Source organism: Raphanus sativus, chromosome 3 (assembly GCF_000801105.2).
Source record: "Raphanus sativus cultivar WK10039 chromosome 3, ASM80110v3, whole genome shotgun sequence".
Taxonomy (NCBI): Eukaryota; Viridiplantae; Streptophyta; class Magnoliopsida; order Brassicales; family Brassicaceae; genus Raphanus; species Raphanus sativus.
The window spans coordinates 27,223,747-27,246,478 of NC_079513.1; the positions used below are offsets into that span (position 1 = coordinate 27,223,747).

General features: G+C 36.0%; 4 protein-coding genes across 6 annotated transcripts; 2 read left to right on the forward strand and 2 right to left on the reverse strand.

Annotated features, from left to right (window-relative positions):
- The first annotated feature begins 337 nt into the window (after positions 1 to 337).
- LOC108848097 (RHOMBOID-like protein 3) lies at positions 338 to 2,256 on the forward strand. The gene is given in 6 exon segments (XM_057005507.1): positions 338 to 1,200; positions 1,203 to 1,493; positions 1,496 to 1,513; positions 1,598 to 1,764; positions 1,830 to 2,080; positions 2,145 to 2,256. Coding segments are annotated over 6 exon segments (1,050 nt in total). The 5' UTR covers positions 338 to 989.
- A 116-nt stretch (positions 2,257 to 2,372) lies between these two features.
- LOC108835669 (protein IQ-DOMAIN 24) lies at positions 2,373 to 4,246 on the reverse strand. The gene is made up of 2 exons (XM_018608896.2): positions 3,737 to 4,246; positions 2,373 to 3,277 (listed from the first exon to the last, which is right to left on the reverse strand). The coding sequence occupies exons 1-2, from the start codon at positions 4,106 to 4,108 to the stop codon at positions 2,540 to 2,542; spliced, it is 1,110 nt and encodes a 369-aa protein (XP_018464398.1). The 5' UTR covers positions 4,109 to 4,246; the 3' UTR covers positions 2,373 to 2,539.
- A 1,450-nt stretch (positions 4,247 to 5,696) lies between these two features.
- On the reverse strand, positions 5,697 to 10,499 carry LOC108846809 (putative two-component response regulator ARR21). 3 transcript variants are annotated; one of them, XM_018620013.2, is made up of 11 exons: positions 10,376 to 10,499; positions 9,009 to 9,185; positions 8,464 to 8,907; positions 8,250 to 8,326; positions 7,643 to 7,911; positions 7,401 to 7,585; positions 6,727 to 6,938; positions 6,510 to 6,560; positions 5,952 to 6,038; positions 5,835 to 5,882; positions 5,697 to 5,753 (listed from the first exon to the last, which is right to left on the reverse strand). In XM_018620013.2, exons 1-11 carry the CDS (start codon positions 10,497 to 10,499, stop codon positions 5,697 to 5,699), a joined length of 1,731 nt encoding a protein of 576 aa, XP_018475515.2. The 3 variants fall into 3 exon arrangements, with proteins under 3 accessions (XP_018475515.2, XP_018475514.2, XP_018475513.2); XM_018620012.2 differs by having other exon boundaries at positions 6,510 to 6,632; positions 7,401 to 7,911; positions 9,009 to 9,164; XM_018620011.2 differs by having other exon boundaries at positions 6,510 to 6,632; positions 7,401 to 7,911.
- A 4,540-nt stretch (positions 10,500 to 15,039) lies between these two features.
- Positions 15,040 to 16,679, forward strand: LOC108846460 (gibberellin 20 oxidase 3-like). The gene is made up of 3 exons (XM_018619689.2): positions 15,040 to 15,676; positions 15,794 to 16,115; positions 16,217 to 16,679. Exons 1-3 carry the CDS (start codon positions 15,129 to 15,131, stop codon positions 16,472 to 16,474), a joined length of 1,128 nt encoding a protein of 375 aa, XP_018475191.1. The 5' UTR covers positions 15,040 to 15,128; the 3' UTR covers positions 16,475 to 16,679.
- Positions 16,680 to 22,732: the final 6,053 nt, after the last annotated feature.

The following is a 22,732-nucleotide window of genomic DNA, read 5'->3' on the forward strand; positions in this document are numbered from 1 at the left end:
GACGATCTGTCTGAAGTCTTTGACTCCATTCATTTACTTACTGCCAATTTTATTCTTTATTATATTTTAAATTTTACTTATTTACCAACAATTATTATTATGGACCAATACAGCGAATCATTATTACGAAATAAAGGACATTATTACCGGGACTAATTGATGATTACAGATATTAAATATTGCAGCAAAAAACTTTGTATAGATTTACTATGTGAAACTTTGTGTTCAAAAAAAAAAAGATATAACTGGAGAGGTATTAAATTTGGGTGTAAGATAAAAAACGCGTCTATCACGTGAGGGTAATTACTATACAGACTACAGTAGTGGGCTAGTGATTTATTTGGTCCAAGGATTTTGATACATCGAAGCATGGTCATAGTTTCTTGTCATATATTATACTATACAACTATACAAGATGACGTTTTAATAAGATTTTATAATGGGAATAAACTTCTTTTTATTTTAAAAGAAGAGAATATTAATTTATGTTATTATAAGCTTTTATTCTTATAATGCGGTGTGACTGGAATTTTAGAAGGGAAAAAAGGCATCTTACGTGAATAATAAGACATGAAATTTCACGTAGTGACCAATAAAAAGATTTTCGCCAACAGAAAGGCAAACAAACCTTTTCCAAAAGCATAATTACGGGGAGATAAAACTCAAAATTAAAATAATCGAAAAGCAAATTACCTGATTTGATTGCAGACAAGACCCAATAGTTAAACCAACTAACCCAAGAGGCCAAGAGTGGGCCATGAGATGAGCCTTTCTATTTGCATAATGCTTTTCTTTTTACCATAGAGTCCGCTACTCTTTTATGAGACATGCTCATACGAAAATACGCGCGTAACGTAAAAAGTATCACACGTGTAACTTAACCATTGGTTAATTATAAACCCACTTTCTCAGATTCTCGAAGGTTTTAACCGTTTTTGCCGCCTTCGATCACAGAGAAAGCGAGAGAGAGAAAGAGAGAGAGATCACTCATGGCCGTAGAAGACGATCCGGAAGAGATCGGAAGCGAAGAAGGTAACCGGAGTGGAACAAAACCGCCGTCTAGTCCGGCACCGTTGTCGTCGCAGAGGACGTCGTGGCTGGTTCCATTATTCGCTGTAACTAACGTGATACTCTTCTCCGTCGCGATGTTCGTCAACAACTGCCCTAAGCATTCAGCTCCCAACCACCACTGCGTCGCCACGTTCCTCGGGAGGCTCTCCTTCGAGCCTCTCCGGAACAATCCTCTCTTCGGTCCGTCCTCTCGCACGTACGTACGTTGGCTATAGATCAGATTTCGAAGTTCATCCATAGGGATTTGAGATTTTAATATGATTGAGCTTTGTCTTCCAGATTGATGAAGTTAGGATCACTTGAGCGGTGCAGAGTCGTGGAGAGGCACGAAGCTTGGCGTCTCTTTACATGTATATGGTTACACGCCGGTCTTATCCATCTTGTGACTAATATGATCAGTCTCATTTTCATCGGTATTCGCCTCAGCAGCAATTTGGATTCGGTATAGACATTCAACAAGTAAAATGTAGTTCCATTGCTGGTATAACATATTTAATGATTGAAACTTTGGTTCTGAGTTTTGCAGTTAGGATTGGAGTTATATACGTTATATCAGGAGTAGGAGGAAGCGTAGTGTCTTCCCTCTTTATCAGAAACGGTGTCGTCTCTGTTGGAGCTTCTGGTTCCCTCTTTGGGCTTCTTGGCTCTATGGTTTCCGAGATTCTCACCAACTGGACTATCTACTCTAACAAGGTTGATCTTCTTGGCTCTGAGTATGGAAGGTTTAACTATGTTTGACCCTTTTTTTTTGTTACAAGGTTGCAGCACTCTTGACGCTTTTGTTTGTCATTGTGGTAAACCTGGCCTTTGGGATACTACCTCACGTTGATAATGTCGCTCACCTCGGTGGATTTTTAGTTGGTTTTCTCCTCGGTTTTGTTCTGCTTGCTCGTCCTCAGTTCAAGTGGTTAGCAACAGAGCATATGCCACATGGAAGAAGTCTCACCTCCAAGTACAAGCCTTACCAGTACATACTATGGCTCATTTCTCTGGCTCTGTTGATCGCCGGGTAAAGCTTGCGTTCTCCTAGAATCAATCACTCTTGTCATCTCAATGTTTATGGTTTTCTGCAGGTTTGTGGTGACGCTGGTGATGCTATTCCGAGGAGAAGAGGGGAATGATCACTGCCGCTGGTGTCACTACCTACGCTGTATTCCCACCTCAAGATGGAGTTGTGAAGAGTAAGCAACACTTTTTTAAAGCTTTATGAATGCATGTATAGTGTTTCAGGAGACTGTGTGATTGCTTGTATGTGTGTGGCTATCCTTCATTGCTCAAACTTGTGACTTGACATCACTACAAAATTATTGAAGTTTCTTTAACCAGACAAATGTGGACCCCCAAGCCTGTTGGTACAACGAGATCTGTACCGTAGGATCGATCTAGTCAATAGAAAAATACAAAACAGAGACTGATCACTGTCTGTACTTGTATGTGGACTCTCTGATTTACACATTCCTTCAACTAATTAAAACAAATTAGGATCAGAACTGAGATATGAAGAAGAATACATCGTCTTATCTGAACGCTGATCAAACGAACGCTCTGCAGCCGCTGTGTAGTAGTAATACTGTCCCTGAACTGACCTCTTGTAGCCACTCTCTGAAGACAACTCGTGAAGCCTCTGTCTTGGTGCACTTTGTGACCGGACTTTTGCTCTGTAAGACTCGGTGTTAGCCATGTAGTTAGGGTAATACCCAGAGCAGTACTCGTACTCGCTTCTCGTCGGCGTGAACGGTGTTCTTCTCCTTGAACCGCCGCTGCTGCTTCCTGGCCTAGACCTTACTTGTGGACTCGTAGGGAGAGATCCTCTTTTACTTGGCGACGACTCCTTGTGGTAGTAGGAAGCGAAGTGAGGCTTCCAAGTGTCGACTTCTAGGATCTTGTCATTGTCTTCGCTGTACTGCGGTGCGTTCCAGAGAGATCCCTCTGTCCTCCTCCATTGGCTCGAACTCATATGGGAACGGTGTTGGTGGTCCATGGCGATGACTTTGCTGTATTCAGCCTCTGAGACGCATCGTGCGTGGAGAGTGTGTGGAGAGGGAGGAACATGATGAGAAGAACGAGATGCTCTTGCTCGAGCTTGGAGCCTAACCAGCGTTTGCATCCGACGCAGCATATCAGCCGTTTGTTTCCTCACTATGTGCCCTTTCACTAACGCTTGGAGCTTCACTAACGCCTTCAGTGCTCTCAACGCTCTCCTCGCCTAGATTAAAAAAAAAAAAGGTTTGTTTTATACAAACTACACACCTAACTCAAACCATAAAGATATTTGCAAAAAAAAACTCCCAATCACTTACATTTCTTCTAAATGATTACAAACTTACACACCTAATTCATTTCCTAATCAATAGATTATAACTAATTAAAAATATTAGTGTCGGTAGAGAATAGTATTATAGGCTTGTTACAAGTTTCATATTTATTTGTCTCTTCACAGTATTTTCCGGGACCAATAGAAAAAATACAAAATTGAGCTTATCCTTTATGATTTTTTTTTCAGTAATTATTTAAATTTGGGATTAAGTAGAAAAATCAACATCAGACAGCTATTCCACACTTTAGTTCAAAGTTATCTTAACTTTCGAGGATTTAAATAAAATAAAACATTCAAATTTCGAAATTTAATCAATATTAAGAATAATAATTCAGGGAACTCACTAACCAAGTAGCCACGGAAAGCTGATTGAATCTTGACCGCCGCTAGATACTCTTGAGCCAACCGGCGATTATTCCGATTGTTTTGAGTTACCGACGAGGTTCTACCGCCGCCTCTTCCGGTGAGTCTCACGACCTCCGCCGCCGCATGAGCAGCCGCTAGTGCCGCCTCAGCCACCGCGGCGGTGGCAGCTGCGACGGCTATCGCATGCTTTTCGGCGTCCAAGGGTTCTTCATCGGGACGTCTCTTGCTTGGATGAGAAGACGACGACGCCGGATTCGAGGATCTGGTGGTGAAGCTCCACTTTCGAGTGTTGTTCTTCGTATGTGTTGTTTTCTCCTGCTTCTTACTACCGAACAGACGACTGAAGAAACCCATAGTTACTTCATCGCCGGAGAGTCACCGTTGGTTTTGCCGAAGTTTGTCGGAATTTTCTCTTGTTGCGGATTTTTTTGTCCTTCGGACAATAAATAGAAGCAGAGACAAGTGGGAATGGAGAAGCCACAGCGAGTCAGCGAGTGAGTAATGTAATAAATAGAGTTGAGCTTTCACGCGCCGAGACTACGCGTTGGTCACACGGGCCATATAAAGGCTTTTTATTTGACCATGCGTCAATTGGAGTCAATGGGCCTATGGCTCCGGTCCACTCCTGACCAAATGGTTTGGTTCGAACTTCTAACCAACACGATTTATCATTCTTTTTTATATCTAATTTTGTCAATTTATGGATAGTTTTTTTTTATATATATTTTAGAAATTAGAAACTACAATTTGAACTGAATGTAGCCTGAAGTTGCATATGTGACAATGCCACGCCTTTTAAGAAGTAATCTATAATGATGCCAATTATAGAAAATATTCCCAGCTGCCTCTTTTTGTTCTTGATGTGGATTGTTGTTGTTTCTAATTTTCACTCTAATAAGTTGCTTGCAACACCATGAAACTTTCAAGAAGAACTAGTATAAATCATAAATATTTTCTTGCAACAGATATACTTGATTTTTTTGCAAGACATAATTATTTTTCTTGTATGTAAAGACCTCAGAAAATTTGCAATTCACTGGTCCAAAGACAAAGAACATGCGAAGAATAGTTAGAAAAGTGATTCTAAAATAATTGTATTGACAATAGTCTTTCTTTAGTTAGAAAAATGGGAATACGTCAGTAGGCATCTGAACCTGAGACATGCCTAAAACGATTCCTAGGGCTGCATCACCATTTTAAAAATAATTAATACAAGATTTAAAACCAAATTTTAATGTGTTTCTTTGGTATAAGATCTTATACAATATTTTAAATCTTAATTATATTTGTTTATGATACTTCTTAAGAATTGGTAAAGTTTTTAATGGGCATAAGATACATTGCATTTCTAGAAGATTTTAAAGCCTATATAGTCAAAATATCATCAATTGATTTTAACAAAATATATTCGTAATTTATGGGGAAAATATTTTAAATAATATTTTTTTTTGGAAAGATAGATTAAACTATAAAAGTCTTAGATTTCCACTGAGATATTTTAGTAAAAACATGTTTTGTCATTTAAGGAAAAAAAATCTTATACAATATTAATTTGTAAGAACTAAAAGCTACAACAGAAATCAAATTCATTCAGAAACTAATTTTATTGATCATGAATATATATGTTGATGACAAAGCGTTATATATCTATGCATATTTATTATAGTACTATTGATCAACTTAAAACATATGATATTTTATACCTACACTAGTTTATAACGCAAAACACATGAGATCTCTAACAATATAATTACTATATGGATTGAAAGTTCTCAGGCATATCATAACATCCACCACAACTTAGAAATATATTAGATAACCAAAGCCATACTTCAATAATATTCTCATTCCTTTACATATGTATTTGCTTGGGACAACTATGCATTGCAGGTTAATTTTATTCCTCCACATCGCTTTGAGAACATCTTGGATCGAACCTTTGCTAATTCATATCATTGCTTAACAGCGAGTCTATGAAATCGTACTCATTAGCAAAATCCTATATAAGAAAAATTTTAATCAAAAATATTTCATGACTTGTAAACTTCAAATTAAACTATAGAAAATAGTTTAACTTTACCTTCGGATCCAGTGACGACCAATCGACAAAATCTGGAACATCTTGTTCCTACCAAATAGATTCCAAGTTTCAGAGTATATTTAAAAGAAACAATTCTTTGATATAGAAATATAGTACCTGCTCATGATTAGGGTTCATGTTGAAAATTGGAGAGTTCGTCTGCGGAGCAGCAACAATGTTTGATGTTTCTCCACCAGAATGTCCCTTCACAACAAAGTCAAATATATAATTCAGTAAGACATTATTTGAACAGGTATCTGGAAACAATGCCTATATCCCCCACTTGTTTTTAAAATGTATATGTTTTTTTACTAAAAATATTTTGTGACCCCATTTAAAAAATTTAGATGACCCCATAAAGATAAACAGACCCTGAAACAAAAACATAATCGAAGCATAAATCACCATTTTTACCAAACAAAAAACTATTTGGTAAATATTTTAAAGTAACTATCATCTATTTAATTTCTAAAACATGAATAAATATAAATATATTTTATAAAAGCTATATCTTTTTATAAGAGTAGCAAAAATCTGCTAAATTTCGAACTAACAAATCTAGCTAGAAAATTTCCAAAAAAGATTCTTAAACATATGCCAATATATATCTTTGATAGGACGTTGATTCATGTTCAATTTTGTAATTTCTAAAATCTACTAGTAATATGTATATACCTGATTTATGTTCACAAAGATCCCGTCACCATTTTCTTCGAGAGATAAAATCTGATCCAGTTCATTCTCAAAATTTGCAGGGAGCTTAAATTTGTTGGTATAAACAGCTTCTTCTTGTTGCTGCTCGCGTCACATTGACAAAAAAAAGTCTCACAACGTAATATATACTGCATGCATGTGTACAATATTGAAATATTAGGGTAGTGATGATATAAACCTTGTTGTGGTCGATCAGGATGTTATTTATATCACAAGGAAGCTCATCAGTACTGTCGAGGTAATCACACAAGCTGAGATTCTCCAGTTGAGGAATTTCAAGATTTGGCTGTGTAGTTGCATTGTCATGTGGCTGAGGCTTATATGTAGTGTTCTCGTTGTTTAAGAAGAATTGCATCCCACACGAGAAGTTGCTAGGTCCTGGTTGATTAGGTGTTAAACTTTCATGGTTGTTTACCCTTGCAGTATAAGCTATACTTCCATAGCTGTTCAGACCTGGTTGATTTGGATATAAAATTCCATGGCTGCTCATTTCTAGTTGATTAGAAGTTAAACTTCTGTATCTACTCATTCCATGTTGGTCAGGAGTCAAGCTTCCAAGGTTTTTCGTTCTTGGTTGATTAGAAGTTGAAACTCCATAGCTACTGATTTCTGGTTGATTAAGAGTTGAACTTCCATAATTGTTTAGTCCTAGTTGGTTTAGAATCAAACTTCCATTGTTGTTCATATCTGGCTGATCAGAAGTTGAATTTACATAGCAGCTCACTCCTGGTTGACTAGGAGTTAAATTTCCACAATTCATCATTCCTGGTTGAGGAGTCAAACTTCCAAAGCTGCTCATTCCTGGTTGATTATGAGCTAAACATTCATAACTGCTCATTCCTGGTTTATTATGAACTAAACTTCTATAGCTGCTCATCATTTTATTGTGGAAACTATTACCATTAATAGCTGACAGTCCATGTTGTCCAAACCCCATAACTTGAGATGTCTGGCCGGTTTTGTTAGCCATCACGGTTGGTTCGAAAAGGCTTCTTCTTCCATCGTTTGGAGATGGTTGGATTGGCAAACTGAGGTTGCTTTTAGTGGGCAGGGTCAAGTTTGATCCAATACCTCGTGGCTCATAGGTGGATGACCGGTTCATATAGTTGTAAGGCATCTGGTTGAAGCGTACGGGCTCAGCTGTGTTGGATATGAGTCTAGACTGTCCATAACCTTGTATGGGTTTGGAATAGAATGATCTATTGTTAATACTTGTCTCGTACCAAGAAGATGGTGTGTAGTTGTTGTAGTGCTGATCTCTGAGGTGAGCTTGTAGAAATATCGAATCTATGCCTCTAGTCGGCAACATTCTTGAACATGAAAAACTTTGTTCGGCGACTTTCCTTAAGAATATTCGATATTTCTGTGTAGCAAACAAAATTAGTTAGTTAAAAAGAGAAACGATACACACAATTCACAGTAGTAAACCTAAAAATGTATAAAATAAATAATCACAACTTAAGAGAATCGGGCGAAAAATTCTATCTCAATTAAAAAAAAAAATCTCCAAATTTATGTGAACTTTACCGATTTAGACTTTTACGTTAGACAACATTGACATTTCGTTAACACTGTTTAATAGAAATTGAACATACTTTTACAAAAAAAAATTCATTCCTTAAACCTTGTTACTTGCTAACGTTTTTAAAAGGGATATGATCAAAAAAAATGCTAACTTTTTTAAAAGGGATATGATCAAACCTGTAAATGGCTGGCTATGTTCTCTCTTGTCAAGTATTGTAGGTTCATGAACTCTAAGATTTTCTTTGGCACAGCCTCTTTGGATAATTCAAGTTAAGTAAACAAATATAAACATATTAGTCAGTGTACATCTATATAAACTTGAAAATGTAAGAAATGATGATCTATATATCATGTATTATATATAAATTTACAAAATCTTTAAAACACTTACTGTCAAGACCGATATGTCGGATAGCTTGTAAGAAAAGGTCATGAAGACAGTCCGTCCACTTTATCTTAGGCTTCTTCAAGGGGCGCCAATCATCACTAGCACCATCGTTTGATTTTCTTTTTTGGTGTTTTCCTGAACTGTCTGTACTAACATAACCTCCATTTGAACTGTTCACGGGTCTTGAATCCGATCTAGGTGAGAACCTCTTCTTATTGGTCTTCAAGACACTAGCTTGTTCAGTAAGTAACTGTATTTGCTGAGGGATGCTAACATCTGTGTCCCTGTGGTTGTGCTCGGTCCATAATATGGACTTATTATTCCTCTTATGAGTTAAAGCAACTTGGTAGATCTGGGGTATGTCAGTTGGTCTGATGGGTTTTGGAAGAAAACACTTCGCTCCACAAGCTAAACTCTCATGTTCTATGTTGCTGTCCGATGACATAACTTTCATGTTTAAGAAAATGTACAGAAAAAATAGTTATAGCTTAGAACTATAGAAAAAACAATTATTAATAGTTTTATGTAAGTAGTAAAAAAAAACTTACCTATAACCGGTATATAACCAAATTCTCGAGTGATTTGCTTTTTGAGTTGTAGACCGTTCATGTGAGGCATGTAATAATCTGTGACTATAAGATCGATATCGTATCTTTGGGTTTTAAGAGTAGACAATGCTTCGATCGGGTCTTTTACAGCTATAACTGTAATCTCCATCAACGGATCTAAAATCATTTAACCAAAAATGAATTTCAAATGTAAATGTATTGATGAGAAACATTCCACATCGGAAATATAAGAATTATTCTACTATTATATAAAGGGTTAGAGCCAATCCACTAATTATCAATTGGTTTTAAGTTGGAAGCACATAATTAACTCGAATCTAACATGGTATCAGAGCGATAAGATCCTTTGATCTAATTTACTACAACTACTACACCGGTGTTGGACCCTCTGTGGATGTTATTTCCACAATTGTCCACGCTTCAGACCTAGATGTCTACTACACCGGTGTTGGACCCTCTTTGGATGTTATTCCCACAATTGTCCACGCTTCAGACCTAGATATCTGAGCGTGAGGGAGGGTATTGATGAGAAACATCCCACATCGGAAATATAAGAATTATTCTACTACTATATAAAGGGTTATGGTCAATTCACTAATTGCCAATTGGTTTTAAGTTGGAAGCCTATAATTAACCCGAATATAACAAAATGTGAAAATATTGCAAGTACAAGAGATTATTACTTACTTGTCTTAACCTTTTAAAATGAAGAAACTGAGCAAAATGGAAGTCTAATTCTGTACATATATATATATATATATATATATATATATCACTTTGTATGAAACATTTCACAAAATTTTAGAATGTTCATAGCATGAGCTAAACATATTTTTTAAAACCACAACATTTAAATTGACATGGATATACTTTTAAATTAAGGCTAACAGGTAGATTACTTTATAAGAAAATGCGATTTGGAGAACGTATATTAAGTTTAAACTTCGAACAAAAATCATATCGTACGCACACACGATGTGTACATATCATTTTTTCATTCGGAAAACAAGTATCGTATAAATCAACTATTGATATTCTTTTGAAAACCGTACAAAATAAATTGGTTAAAATTTTGGGAATTTCTTTGTATTATTAACCAAACTCTTAGTTTAAAAACCATCAAAAAAATTAAGAACAACTCAATTGAAAAGTTAGACGTGTGCATGTAATTGGAGTTCAGAGATCCTGATGATTCAGAAATACAATTGTTGAATTCCACTAAAATATAATTTTCAACGGGCTAAAAAATTACAATATTTGAAGTTAGCTAATAGGTTTCTCCTGTTAAATCTCAACGAAATTGCGAAAATTAATCTCTAACATATTGTATTTTAGATCTTAAATACCTCTATATTTGGAATTTTCAAGCATGCGTGACATAACTCCTAGGAAAACAGGATCATCGTCCACGACCATAACATTGATTCTTAAATCAGAGTTTTGGCTGTCGAAAGATTTGGGAAAAGCCATTTTGCTAGTCTTCGTATATCTATTTTTTGTGTTTCTCAAGTCTGTATAAACTTAGGCTGCAGAAAGCTCAATATTTAAAGGCACAAAGTAGTCACGCAAATACAACACTTGGCAGTCTTGTATGGTTCATATGTAAGTTTATTGCCGAAAAAATAAATAATAATAAATAAGACAAAGAAAATTTACATATTTTAAAAAAATATAATGATTACATTGAAAAGTAAGAAAAATTAAGAAAATATAGATAAAACAAATTACCATTGTGCGTAAATACCGTGTGCTAATTTATGTACAAAATCTAGACTAAAGAAGCAAAAATTAATGCTATTTACCAATATATACTTTTTAGTTCTATTAAATATTATGTGATTGCTTTTCTTCTCATTTAGGCTTGATTTTCTAATAGATTTTTTACATCTTTGTTTGGTTTGTGCTATAAACGGAAATACTAGAATATTGTATGTGAAATGCAAATGGAAAAAAATATTATGACATTTAAAGTTAATCTATAGTATAGATGTGATGTAATTTAAATTCTCTGTCCAAACTACATTATCTTAAACTATGAAAAGCGATGCAGTATTTTCTTCTGTTGAGTAAAACTTGAAAATTTAGAATTACGAAATACAAATGAGGAATTTAGAAACCATGACTCTGAAGTGCATCTGATATCTTTGGTGGAAGAAGCACTGGTGGTGAATGGTGATATACTCTCATGCTGACTCGCCCATACCAAAAGTCTCTTTATCTAGAGACTCTACAAAATTTTGTTGGAGCTTACTTACCACTTTCATAATTGATTAGTCTTTAGTTTTTTTCTAAAATCTAATTCTTTTTAAAGGAAACTAAATCTGGTAATATTATACTCATTAAATATTCATAATGAGTATATCATCATTGTGGATGCTTTTATAATTTCCTATTTACAAACCAGTTGCCTGATTGTCATTACAGTTCTAATTTATATAACAAATTTGTATTACCAAATCAAGAAATCAATTGATTAATATCAAACAGAAAAAATAATATATATATATATATATATATATATATATATATATATATCAGCTACTATAATCTATCATGTAACATGGAAATGACGAGTGTAAAAACATTGATGTGCTATAAATATTATATTAAACTTTATATGTCTTGATTGTTTTAAAATCATACAAAATCGTTATTTTGATACCAAAGTCAATTTATAATTTCTAAATAATTTTGAAATGTTATATAATAATTTTAACGATATATAATTTTGCCATTATTGTATTAAGTAAAACAATAATAATAAATATAAATGAAATAATAGTGATCATATCATCTATAGCTATCATCTCTTATATCTTAACATTTTAAAATCAAATTTAAAACTATGTTAAATTATTTGATAAATTATAAAATAATTTTTTTTATATTTTAAAAATTAGTTTGAAATTTAAATTATCATTACTAAGTAATCATATATAGTGATAAAAATAGAAAATAGATGATTAATTTTGACCAATAAATTAAAAGGTAATGGACCTAAGCATATCTTTTGTTTATAATATTTAACTTTCTTTTGAGAAAAGATAATATTTAATATTATGATAATATGTATTTATTATTTTAGGATGTTATAATTTTACCCTTTAAACTATCGTCCGTTTTGTATGGACGTACTTTAAAAGGGGTTGAAGAAATCTAATACTATTACATTAACACGTACGCAGCAGAAAGTGAAAAGGTTAGTTGAATGCAAGACAATGACTGTTAATGTTTTCCAATAGGCTCCAGTACTTTGTAGCTAATTAATTAAGGGAAAACAAAAGTGGTTTCGAAATAAGAAAGAGAAATAAGCATGTAAAAAGTTATTGGGTTTCCAGTTATGGTAAAACTAAAGTATGTTGACATGCTTTAATAATCAGGAAAACTCAAGTAATGAATTAATATCGCTTATACTAATAACAATCAGAGTTAATCAACTGCCGTTCAGAAAAATATCAGCTCTAACAGTGAATGTTGAACATTTTTTGGTTAATGCGACATTTGAGAGCAAGAAGGCGAAATTAATTATCCTAAAATTACAGGATTAGTTTTGTTTTTAAATCAATTTTGATTGTCGGGATATGTTTAGTTTCTGAGGTTTCTCATTGGTCCGGAATGTTTTGTAACGTATGAAATAATCGGAGAAAGTAAAATAGTCTATATTTATTCTCTAGAGGATAATGAACAATCTTTTTTGACTAATATAATGGTAAAGTTTCAGTCTTCTTATTACTGTTTCCTGATCAAGAGATGGTCTTTGTTTTGAACATGTATGAAATGGTAAGTTTCAAGCATTCGGGGGAAGTGGTAAAAGGTCACATGAGTTAGATATTGATCAACTCATAGCGGATATTCATAAAGTGTGAATAGTTTAGGATGAGGAGCTTCATCCCAAGATCGGAGCGCGTGTGGAATACTAGGGTTTGATTTCTTTCTCCAGTTGTTTTGTTCTAATTTTTTTTTTTTTTTTTTTTTGAAATTCCCTTTTCTTATTTCTTCTTCCCAAATGAGACATCATTTTACAAGGAGTGCCAGATGAAATAGAAATTAGAGGGTTTTGTTCTAATTAGGAAGTATGATTATTCCCATTCTATTAGTAACTGTTTTAGTACCGAAGGAAGTATGCTTATTCCCCGGTTACAAAAAAACGTATGCTTACTCCCATTCTATTCACCAACACGTATGCTTCTGCAGTTACACGAATTGATTTTTTTTTTTTAAAACTCTGGTATCTGGGCAGCCACATTCCCAACTATCCCTCCAAAAGGGGTCCAGCGTCTTAACGGAAGGGATGTTAAATCCGTTGTGGCCAAGACTCGAACCCGGGTGATGGACAAACACGAATTGATTTTTACCAAAGAACACGTATGCTTCTTCTTACCGTGGTTTTAATCCATAGTTTACTGCCCAGTGGCGGATGCAGGAATGTTTACCTGATTAATTACCACCAAAACATGTTACCAATTTTTTAACTACACAAATTTAAGAAAAGTTACGTACATTCATTAATAAACATTTATATACCATGCGCCAAATAAATGTGGTCTGGCCTTGCCATACATATTTCTTAAATTTCTTTTTAGTATGTTCAAATTAACTTCAGATGGCTTGGATATTTTTTTGTCAATGTCAGCCAAAATTTATATTTGCTTACAGCATTTCGTCCTAAAGAGCAACGTTAACGTGTGTGTTTTTTTTCTTTATTTTTATTTGTCAACATTCTTTTACTTACTTTTTACACCCAAAAAAACATTCTTTTACTTTCTTTATACATAAGCCAATAAGCATGTTATTTTTTTTTTTTGTTAACTTCTTGCAATAAGCATGTTATTTTGCTCAGCTTAACATGATGAAACATTCGGTTATTTTTGTTTCTTACGTCTGGAGTTCACTAGTTCAACAGAAAAAAAAACAGAGTTTGAGACTGAAATACAGGGGATGACCCTGAAAGTAAGCCACAAAAACGTTCGAATGTTTAGCACTAATAATCTGTTGGATATAATAAGAGCTTTAACAACTAAGAAAAAAGCCAACTTATCTTTAAAGTTACTTATATATTTCTCACCAATCAGCTAATATCATTTGGCATTGTTATTAACGTTGTGATGGGCCTCACAAATGATGAAACGGTCGGTTCTTTGATGAACGTTCTAACAGACGGCTCTTGTATAGTTATAGTCAGCAGTTTGAGTCCCTCGACTCGATAATAATTCGTACTTTTACAGCAAATTTACCGCAAACATTTTAGAAGTTTGACTATTTTCACAACGAGATACATCAATACGGTGTCTTACTGGTTAGTGGTTTAACCCTAATTTTTTTATAAAATTTATTTTACTATTATATGATCATTTAAGTAAATAAAATTTAGATGATTCAAAGATAAGAGAAAGAGAACCAAGTAGTAGTGGTAACCTATTGGTAAGTTCTTGAGATTTTGCGTGTATCCAACCAGTTATGGATTCGATTTTTTTACGGTAACTAAATTATTATTACTTAGCTAGTATAGATTTGAATTTTGGTCTAAATAGTTTAAATAGTGGATCGTAACAGATGATTGGTTTATCCCCTAACATTAGTCAAAAAATATTCTAAATTCGAATTAGGCAATGTGGTAATTAGTTTACTCTATAGTACTAAGTGTGCTTCTCCCGGAGTTGACTGGAGTGCGTTCTTCCGGAAATCGATCGGATCAGCCAATAGAAAAAAAAAAGTAAAGAAAAAAACAAATTGAATGAAATAGAACTAAATTGTAGTATGATAAATAAAAAGGGAATAAAAACAAAGGTTTTGATTTGACACACTAATAAAGACGAAGTATTTTAATAAAACGAAATAAATACACATAATCACTGGAGTTATTTATTCCCTACGCCTAAGCTTTTTTTTTAACCATCGTAAAAAGCTATATAAAACCTTCCTCAGTGAAGTTTTTTTTTTTTTAACTTCTTATAACACACCTATAAATATCACTCTTTGCTTCTCCACTTAGACGACCACTAAAAAATAAGTCTTTTAACGTTAGTAATTTATATGTATCTTAAAAGAAACCTGTAAAGGATCTTTCATTTCCACTACTATATCTATACATATACATAAATGTCAATGGAGTGCATCGCAACTCTCCCTAAAAAATTCAATGAAAACAAAACCAAAGTGGATCCTTCTAACTTCGATGCAAATCTCCTGAATCAGCAGTCAAACCACATACCTCAACAGTTCGTATGGCCCGACCACGAGAAACCTTCCAGTGGTGTTCAACCTCTCCAAGTCCCTCTCATAGACCTAGCCGGTTTCCTCTCCGGCGATTCGTTCTTGGTCTCGGAGGCTACTAGACTGGTCTCTGAGGCTTCAAAGAAACATGGCTTCTTCCTAGTCACTAACCATGGCGTCGATGAGACTCTCTTGTCTCGTGCCTATCTGTTTATGGACTCTTTCTTTAAGGCTCCCGCTTGTGAGAAACGGAAGGCTCAAAGGACGTGGGGCGAGAGCTCCGGTTACGCTAGTAGCTTCGTCGGAAGATTTTCCACTAAGCTCCCGTGGAAGGAAACGCTGTCGTTTAAGTTCTCTCCCGTGGAGAAGTGCCATTCCCAAACCGTTAAAGACTTTGTGTCTTCGAAAATGGGAGATGGATACGAAGATTTAGGGTAATTAAATTAGCCATTATTTTTGAAAGGTTTTTTTTTTGGTAAATTTTTGAAACGTTCTTTTGAATTTCTAGTTACCATAAATAGACGGAAATTTGGTCGATTTTATCCATGCAGGAAGGTTTATCAAGAATACGCCGAGGCAATGAACATTCTGTCATTAAAGATTATGGAGCTTCTTGGAACGAGTCTTGGGATCGAGAGAAGACATTTTAGAGAGTTTTTCGAAGATAACGAGTCAATATTAAGGTTGAATTACTACCCACGGTGCAAGCAACCGGATCTTGCATTAGGGACAGGACCTCACTGCGATCCAACATCTCTAACCATACTTCATCAAGACCAAGTCGGTGGTCTTCAAGTTTTCGTGGACAACAGATGGCAATCCATTACTCCTAACCCTAAAGCAGTCGTGGTGAACATAGGCGACACTTTCATGGTACTAATTAAATAGGATGGTCAATGCATGCATTAGTAAATATAATAACAAGAAAGATTAACTATTTTGGATTTTTTTTTTCTTTTGGTGTTCGTATTTAGGCTCTAACGAATGGAAGATACAAGAGTTGTTTGCATCGTGCGGTGGTGAATAGCGAGAGTGAAAGGAAGTCATTTGCATTTTTCCTATGTCCTAAAGGAGATAAAGTATTAAAGCCACCAGAAGAACTAGTAGGAGTGATCTCTGAAAGAGAGTATCCTGATTTTACATGGTCTACGTTTCTTGAGTTCACACAAAAGCATTATAGAGCAGACATGAACACTCTTGAAGAGTTCTCGAAGTGGCTTAAGAACAACTGAAGTTTCTAGAAATGAGGAGACTATGATGTGACCCAGAAGTTGACTTGTAGTTATGTGGAAAACTTTTTTTATCAAACTTGTGGAGAAATTTCATAACTTAAAGAAACAAGTGAAATGAATGTTCAAAACTAGTTGAGGAGCCTTTTTATTTTTGTTTTGGTGAAAGATAAATTTAGCAAATTATTAAATGTATGTTCTCCATCGGTCTCAATTATGGTTCGTAAATAATATATTTATAATATTCTCTAGTGATCATTTTTAATTCATTATTACTTTATTAAATGAAAACAGTACGTACTTTGAAACAAATAACCTATACAAATAAGAACAATACTTAGGTTCACCCCTAGGATGAACTTATGAATTCACCTCTTTCTTTATTGCAATCATATTACCATAAATATTAATATCACATAAATAAATAAATCATAAATTACAAAAGAAGTAAACTTTAAATCATAAATTCTAATTCGAACTCTAAACCCAAATTTTAGATCTTAAATTTTAAACAAAACTCTAAACCTATACCCTAAACCCAAACTTATACCCTAAACCCAAACTATATACCATAAATCCTAAACCCTAAACTCAAACCATAAATCCTAAACCTAAACTTTAAATCCTAAACCCAAACTCTAAACCCTAAATCCTAAACCTTAAACCCAAACGGTAAATCATAAACCCATAATTTTCAAATACCTTTGGGTTAATGATCATCAAATATATTTTCAAATACATTTTAGGGTATAGAGTTCGGGTTTATGGTTTACAGTTTGGGTTTAAGATTTAGGATTTAGGGTTTATAGTTTGGATTTAGGGTTTAGAGTTTGGGTTTAGGGTTTAGGATTTAGGGTATATAGTTTGGGTTTAGGGTATAGGTTTGAGTTTAGGGTTTAGGGTTTAGATTAAAATTTAAGATCTAAGATTTGGATTTAGGGTTTGAATTTAAAGTTTGTTATTTAATGTTTACTTTTTGTAATTTATAATTTATTTATTTATGTGACATTAATATTTATGGTAATTTGATTGAAATAAGGAAAGAGGTGAATTCATAAGTTCACCACAGGGATGAACCTAAGTATTGTTCTACAGATAACCTTTGTTCCAATACATGATTATTATTTAAAAGTGGTTACATGAATGCCACACCGAAGCTAAACAAGGGGACTCTTAGAGATAACAGACAATTCAACCATTAGATTAATTGTTATCAAGTTCTATATTTTTGATTAACTGTCAAAACATAATAATAACGATGTCTACAGTGATATATATTAGTAGAAATGTTAAATATTTATTCTTCATCGTCTAACTCACATGCAAGAAATGGATCCATCGCTAAATTTATCTGGAGATTTTTGGATGGTTGTACTTGTGCGCCATATAAGAAGACAATGTACTTGCTTTTGTCATCTTCTTTATTTTCTTCGAAATAGAATCTAATATGATAAGAACTATATATGTAAAGATAAGATAGGTCTACAAATTGGCCGATATGTTTTTTTATAGAAAGGGTCTACAATTGTCGTCTGATAATGTATATAGCGCAACTCCAATGAAGCAATAATTGTATTTTTTTGTGCATACTAAAATTTATATAGATCCAACATATGGATCAAACAAGCAAACCTATTAGCTTATATAGGCCTCAGTTTTGCTAGGTTGATAGCAATACTTGTAAATTTCGAATGTTTTCTTTTTTTGTATTGTTATTATTCTGATTTCTTATGTCCTCTATTTTATTAATTTGAAATAGAATTACAGAAAATTTCATGTAAAGGGTTACTTATAGCAAAAAGGAACATAATTATAGAAGTAGAGAGAAATATTTTATATTCTTAATGTAAAGTGTAAAATTATGTAAATTTGTTATGATATTACCAAAAATACCAACCCAAGATTAAACCAAACTAAAAAAATGACTAAGAACAAAATTCTAAATAAATATGTATATCTTATTAGAAAGAGAAAATCACATTAGCGCGAAAAATTGCTTTATAGTTATATTACTTATGTATAAATAAATAGATAAATCAAAAATAACCAACGGTAAAGGCCCAATGGGCTATTACCTACTTCTCATTAGGTAAATCAGACCCTCTTTACGTGCATATTTTGTCTTTTTTCTGCCGTCTCAGTTACCTTCACGAGTCAGTGAGTCACGACACTGATCTGCCTTTCCATGTATACGACCCCATATTAAGTCTTTCTTGTTTCTTTTCCTACTTCTCTCTGTTTAACTTCCTTTGGATTGGAATATATAATTTATGTACAATACTATTGATGAGAAACATCTCACATCAGAATTATAAGAATTAATCTACTACTATAATCGCTTCAAGGCCTCGGTGAGAAAGGACTCTCCCAGGCACATACCTCGATGCAAGACAGCGACGTCTCCAACGGCCAAAAGACTTGATAGCGACAACTCAAAACGTTACCTCTTTCGGAAGGTACCCAGCGGTCACTACACAACCTCACGTTGGAAACCCTACTTCTTTACCTAAAGAAGCACCCTCCATCAGTTCTTGCTACCATCTCAAGACCTTCGAATGCTCAACAAATCGACTGCATCTGATCCAGTTCCAACACAAACTTGCTACTCTAGCCAACGATGGAACACAAGAACCGCTACACTTCTACCCCACAGCAATCCGACCGGGAAAATAACAAAGAGCTACGTTACTCAAGAGAAGAAAAAGGGAAAGGCCGTATGCTAGAAAGTGAGATACCTCAAACCAGACGTATCAAAGCGCCTTGTGTCGATAACACCGCACTCATCAAAGAAAATGCTCTCACGCTGATAGGAAGAGTTACCAACCCTCAAGAACAACGAATCTGGGCCCTCCTGCCGGCTCTCCCCCGTAAATGGCAATTACAAGGAAGAGCTACCGGGTCAGATCTGGGAAATGGGCTTTTCCAATACAGATTCGAGAGAGAAGAAGATCTACAGAGAGTTCTGGACAACAGACCTTATCACTTTGCCTACTGGATGGTTATCATTCAGAGGTGGGAACCTATCATCTCTGCCTCCTTCCCTTCTCAAATTCCCTTCTGGATCCGAATCAAGGGCCTTCCCCTCCACTTCTGGCTTGACGAGATGGTCTGCAACATAGGAAAGGATCTGGGAACCTTCCTCAACCATGAGCTTACCAAAACATCTGCAAGAGTTAAGGTCCTCATTGACGGCCTGAAACCTATAACGAAGAAAGCTATCATCGAGTTTGAATCAGGAGAAGAAAGCTTAGTATACCTGGAGTATGAGAAGTTGGAAAACCACTGCCTATCTTGCCATTCTCTAAATCATCTCCAAAAAGAGTGCCCTGAGACCACCCAAGAAGCACGTCAAGCAAATCACACAGAGTTGCTAAAGGAGTCAACTGAACGAAAGGAATCTTACCTCGTGGAAGGAGATCTTCACCGTAGCAACAGGCAACCAACTGATAACAGAACTCCTAGAGGAGGTGAGCGCCTTGCTACAAGAGTTCCTAGAGCTGAACGCAGACTAGAACGCCAAGCAGACGATTTCCACGAAAGAAGAGATAGACACGGCAACAGCTTTGGCGCCAGAGTAGCAACCAAGCAAACTCGAATCCCTCCACCAGTTAGAACCCGTGGCAGAACATCACAAGAACCCCACACCTGGAGAAATTCATCAAAAGAAAGCGAGCCAAACCAGCAAGTGAATATCTCTCCGTCCTACACTCACCGAGGAAAAGCACATGAAGAAGAATCTCGTAGTATTCGCCCTCCATTTCCTCAACGGGGACTCAGTGAATGGAGGGTTAAGAACCCTGATAGAACCGTGACAGGGCCATCAACATCCAAACCACCAACAACGATCCAACAGAGCCCAGCTACGCCCAGCGGAATCATTACAAACCACTACTCAGAAGATCAGATCTCAGATGCCTTGAATGAAGCTACCCTTCGCTACATCAATTGCCCTGACCAATCTGAATCAGCTGCACGAAGACTCCGAGTGCTCTCAGACGACAGGACATCGCACAGAGAGGAAACGCTGGCTCTCTCCAACCTGAACATGAGCAATCAACCCATTAATCATCAGGCTTCAACTGGAGATCAGGCTTTAGGGAGTAACCTACAACAATCCCCGAGGACATCAGCAAATGACAAAATTATGCAAGATATGCAGGATGTTACTAGACAATACCTCTGTGTTTCAGACCCCGTGGAAGCGGCTGCTAGACGTCAAAGAGTTATTACGAATGAAGCAGAGGGATTATTGGAGCAGACTGCAGCGAACATTCTGGCAGCAGAAGCAGAACAAAGACGTCCCCTATCTCCATGGGAAAGAGGCATACGTTCAGAGAGCCCACCTGGGATTGATTTTGATCTTGCAATGCAACCCTCTGACAAAGAAGATACGCCCCCACCGCTGCAGATCACTGAAAACAACCAAAGGAGAAGATCAACAACACTAAAATCAGCCATAGTTACCCCGAATATCCTAAATGGAACGAGCTCAAGGAAGAGGAACATATCACAGATGAAATTCTCACCGGGAAGAAATGGTAAAACGCCTGAAAGAAAGAGACAGAAGTCAACAACACATGGGGATCACTCAAGAGCGCAAGCAACATCTTCCACACAAGCGAGTAACCCCCCAATCCATCTGATTCCAGCAGTAGCCAATAAGAAGCAGGATTTTCGGCTACATCCACACCGGGCTCCTTAGCCGTTCTGTCCTGGAACTGTTGTGGGTTGGGGAACCCCTCAACAGTCCAGAGGCTAAGGGAGATTAACCGAAGGAATGCCCCTGACGTTATCTTCTTGATGGAAACCAAGAACACTACCGAGATGATCACCACCACTCTCAACTGGCTGAACCTGGATAACTTTCACGCCGTTCCCCCCAGTAGTAATAGCGGTGGTGGCCTGTTTCTCATATGGAAAGAAGGAATCGAGTTAACGGTCAACTCCTCATCTCCAAATCACATTGATACAACTATCATAAGTAAAGGGATCACCTTCCGATCCACGTTTGTCTATGGCGAACCGGATCATACCAAAAGACTGGCAATATGGAACATGCTATCAGACCTACGACCTGCAGATGGAGAAGCATGGTTTTTAACGGGAGATTTCAATGAAATTATAGACAACAGTGAGAAGACAGGAGGAGCCACTAGAGCAGAAGGTACCTTTTGTGCTTTTCGATCCTTCCTCGCTCGTAATGACCTCTTTGATGTTAAGCACTATGGTAACTTCCTCTCATGGAGAGGAAAGAGGAGTACCCACGTGGTCCACTGTAGACTGGATCGTGTGCTTTGCAACAGTGACTGGTCAGATCTCTTCCCATCTTGTAGAAGCCAGTATCTAAAGTTTGAGGGCTCGGACCACAGGCCTGTACTCTCATTCCTTGATACAAAAAAGAGAAAAGGAACAAAAATCTTCAGATTTGATCGAAGATTAAGAGATAATATGGAGGTTCGGGCACTGATTAAAGAAACGTGGGAAAAGGCTCCGCACCTTCACGTGGAAGAACGACTGTCGCTATGCAGAAGAGCAATCTGCAAATGGAGTAAAAAACATTACGAAGACAGTAGAGAAACGGTTGAAAAACTCAGAGCCCAACTCGATGATGAAATGTCAAAACAGAACCAGAATGAAGAGATCATCTATCAAATAAACAGATCACTCCTACAGGCATACGTCAAGGAAGAGGAATTCTGGAAACAGAGAAGCAGACAACTATGGTTGACCCTAGGCGACTCTAACACTAGCTATTTCCACGCGATGGCCAAAGGAAGAAAAGCTAGAAACAGATTGTCAGTGATGGAGGATCACAGAGGCATACCTTGCTTCGAAGATGAACAAATAGCAGCAGTGATCTGCAAATTCTACGAAGACATCTTCAAATCTTCCTACACAGATTGTTCAGCAACTGTTAATCAAGCTCTCAGATCAAAAATCTCTCATCAAGCAAATGAAAAACTCATCAAAGACCCAACAGACGAAGAGATTAAAGCAGCTACCTTTGCCATTCACCCGGAGAAGGCTCCAGGACCCGATGGTTTCTCCGCAAGCTTCTTCCAAGCGAACTGGGAAACGGTGGGGCCAGCAATCATCTCGGAGATTAAGACCTTCTTTGCAACGGGCTACCTCCGCTCCTCGCAAAACGAAACCCATGTCAGACTGATTCCAAAGAGTCTAGGGGCAAAGAAGGTGTCAGACTACAGACCAATAGCCCTATGCAACGTCTACTTCAAGATTATTTCTAAGATGTTGTCACTA

What these genes read in the sequence shown, in the direction of transcription:
- LOC108835669 (XM_018608896.2), bottom strand. Translation starts at nt 4,108, where the DNA reads ATGGGTTTCTTCAGTCGTCTGTTCGGTAGTAAGAAGCAGGAGAAAACA. An exon ending in CAGCTTTCCGTGGCTACTTG is followed by an intron (nt 3,278 to 3,736) that starts GTTAGTGAGTTC and finishes TTTTTAATCTAG; the next exon opens with GCGAGGAGAGCGTTGAGAGC.
- LOC108846809 (XM_018620011.2), bottom strand. Translation starts at nt 10,499, where the DNA reads ATGGCTTTTCCCAAATCTTTCGACAGCCAAAACTCTGATTTAAGAATC. An exon ending in TCTTTGTGAACATAAATCAG is followed by an intron (nt 6,039 to 6,509) that starts GTATATACATAT and finishes TTTGTTGTGAAG; the next exon opens with GGACATTCTGGTGGAGAAAC. An exon ending in GGTCGTCACTGGATCCGAAG is followed by an intron (nt 5,754 to 5,834) that starts GTAAAGTTAAAC and finishes TTTCTTATATAG; the next exon opens with GATTTTGCTAATGAGTACGA.
- LOC108846460 (XM_018619689.2), top strand. Translation starts at nt 15,129, where the DNA reads ATGTCAATGGAGTGCATCGCAACTCTCCCTAAAAAATTCAATGAAAAC. An exon ending in GATGGATACGAAGATTTAGG is followed by an intron (nt 15,677 to 15,793) that starts GTAATTAAATTA and finishes TTATCCATGCAG; the next exon opens with GAAGGTTTATCAAGAATACG. An exon ending in ACATAGGCGACACTTTCATG is followed by an intron (nt 16,116 to 16,216) that starts GTACTAATTAAA and finishes GTTCGTATTTAG; the next exon opens with GCTCTAACGAATGGAAGATA.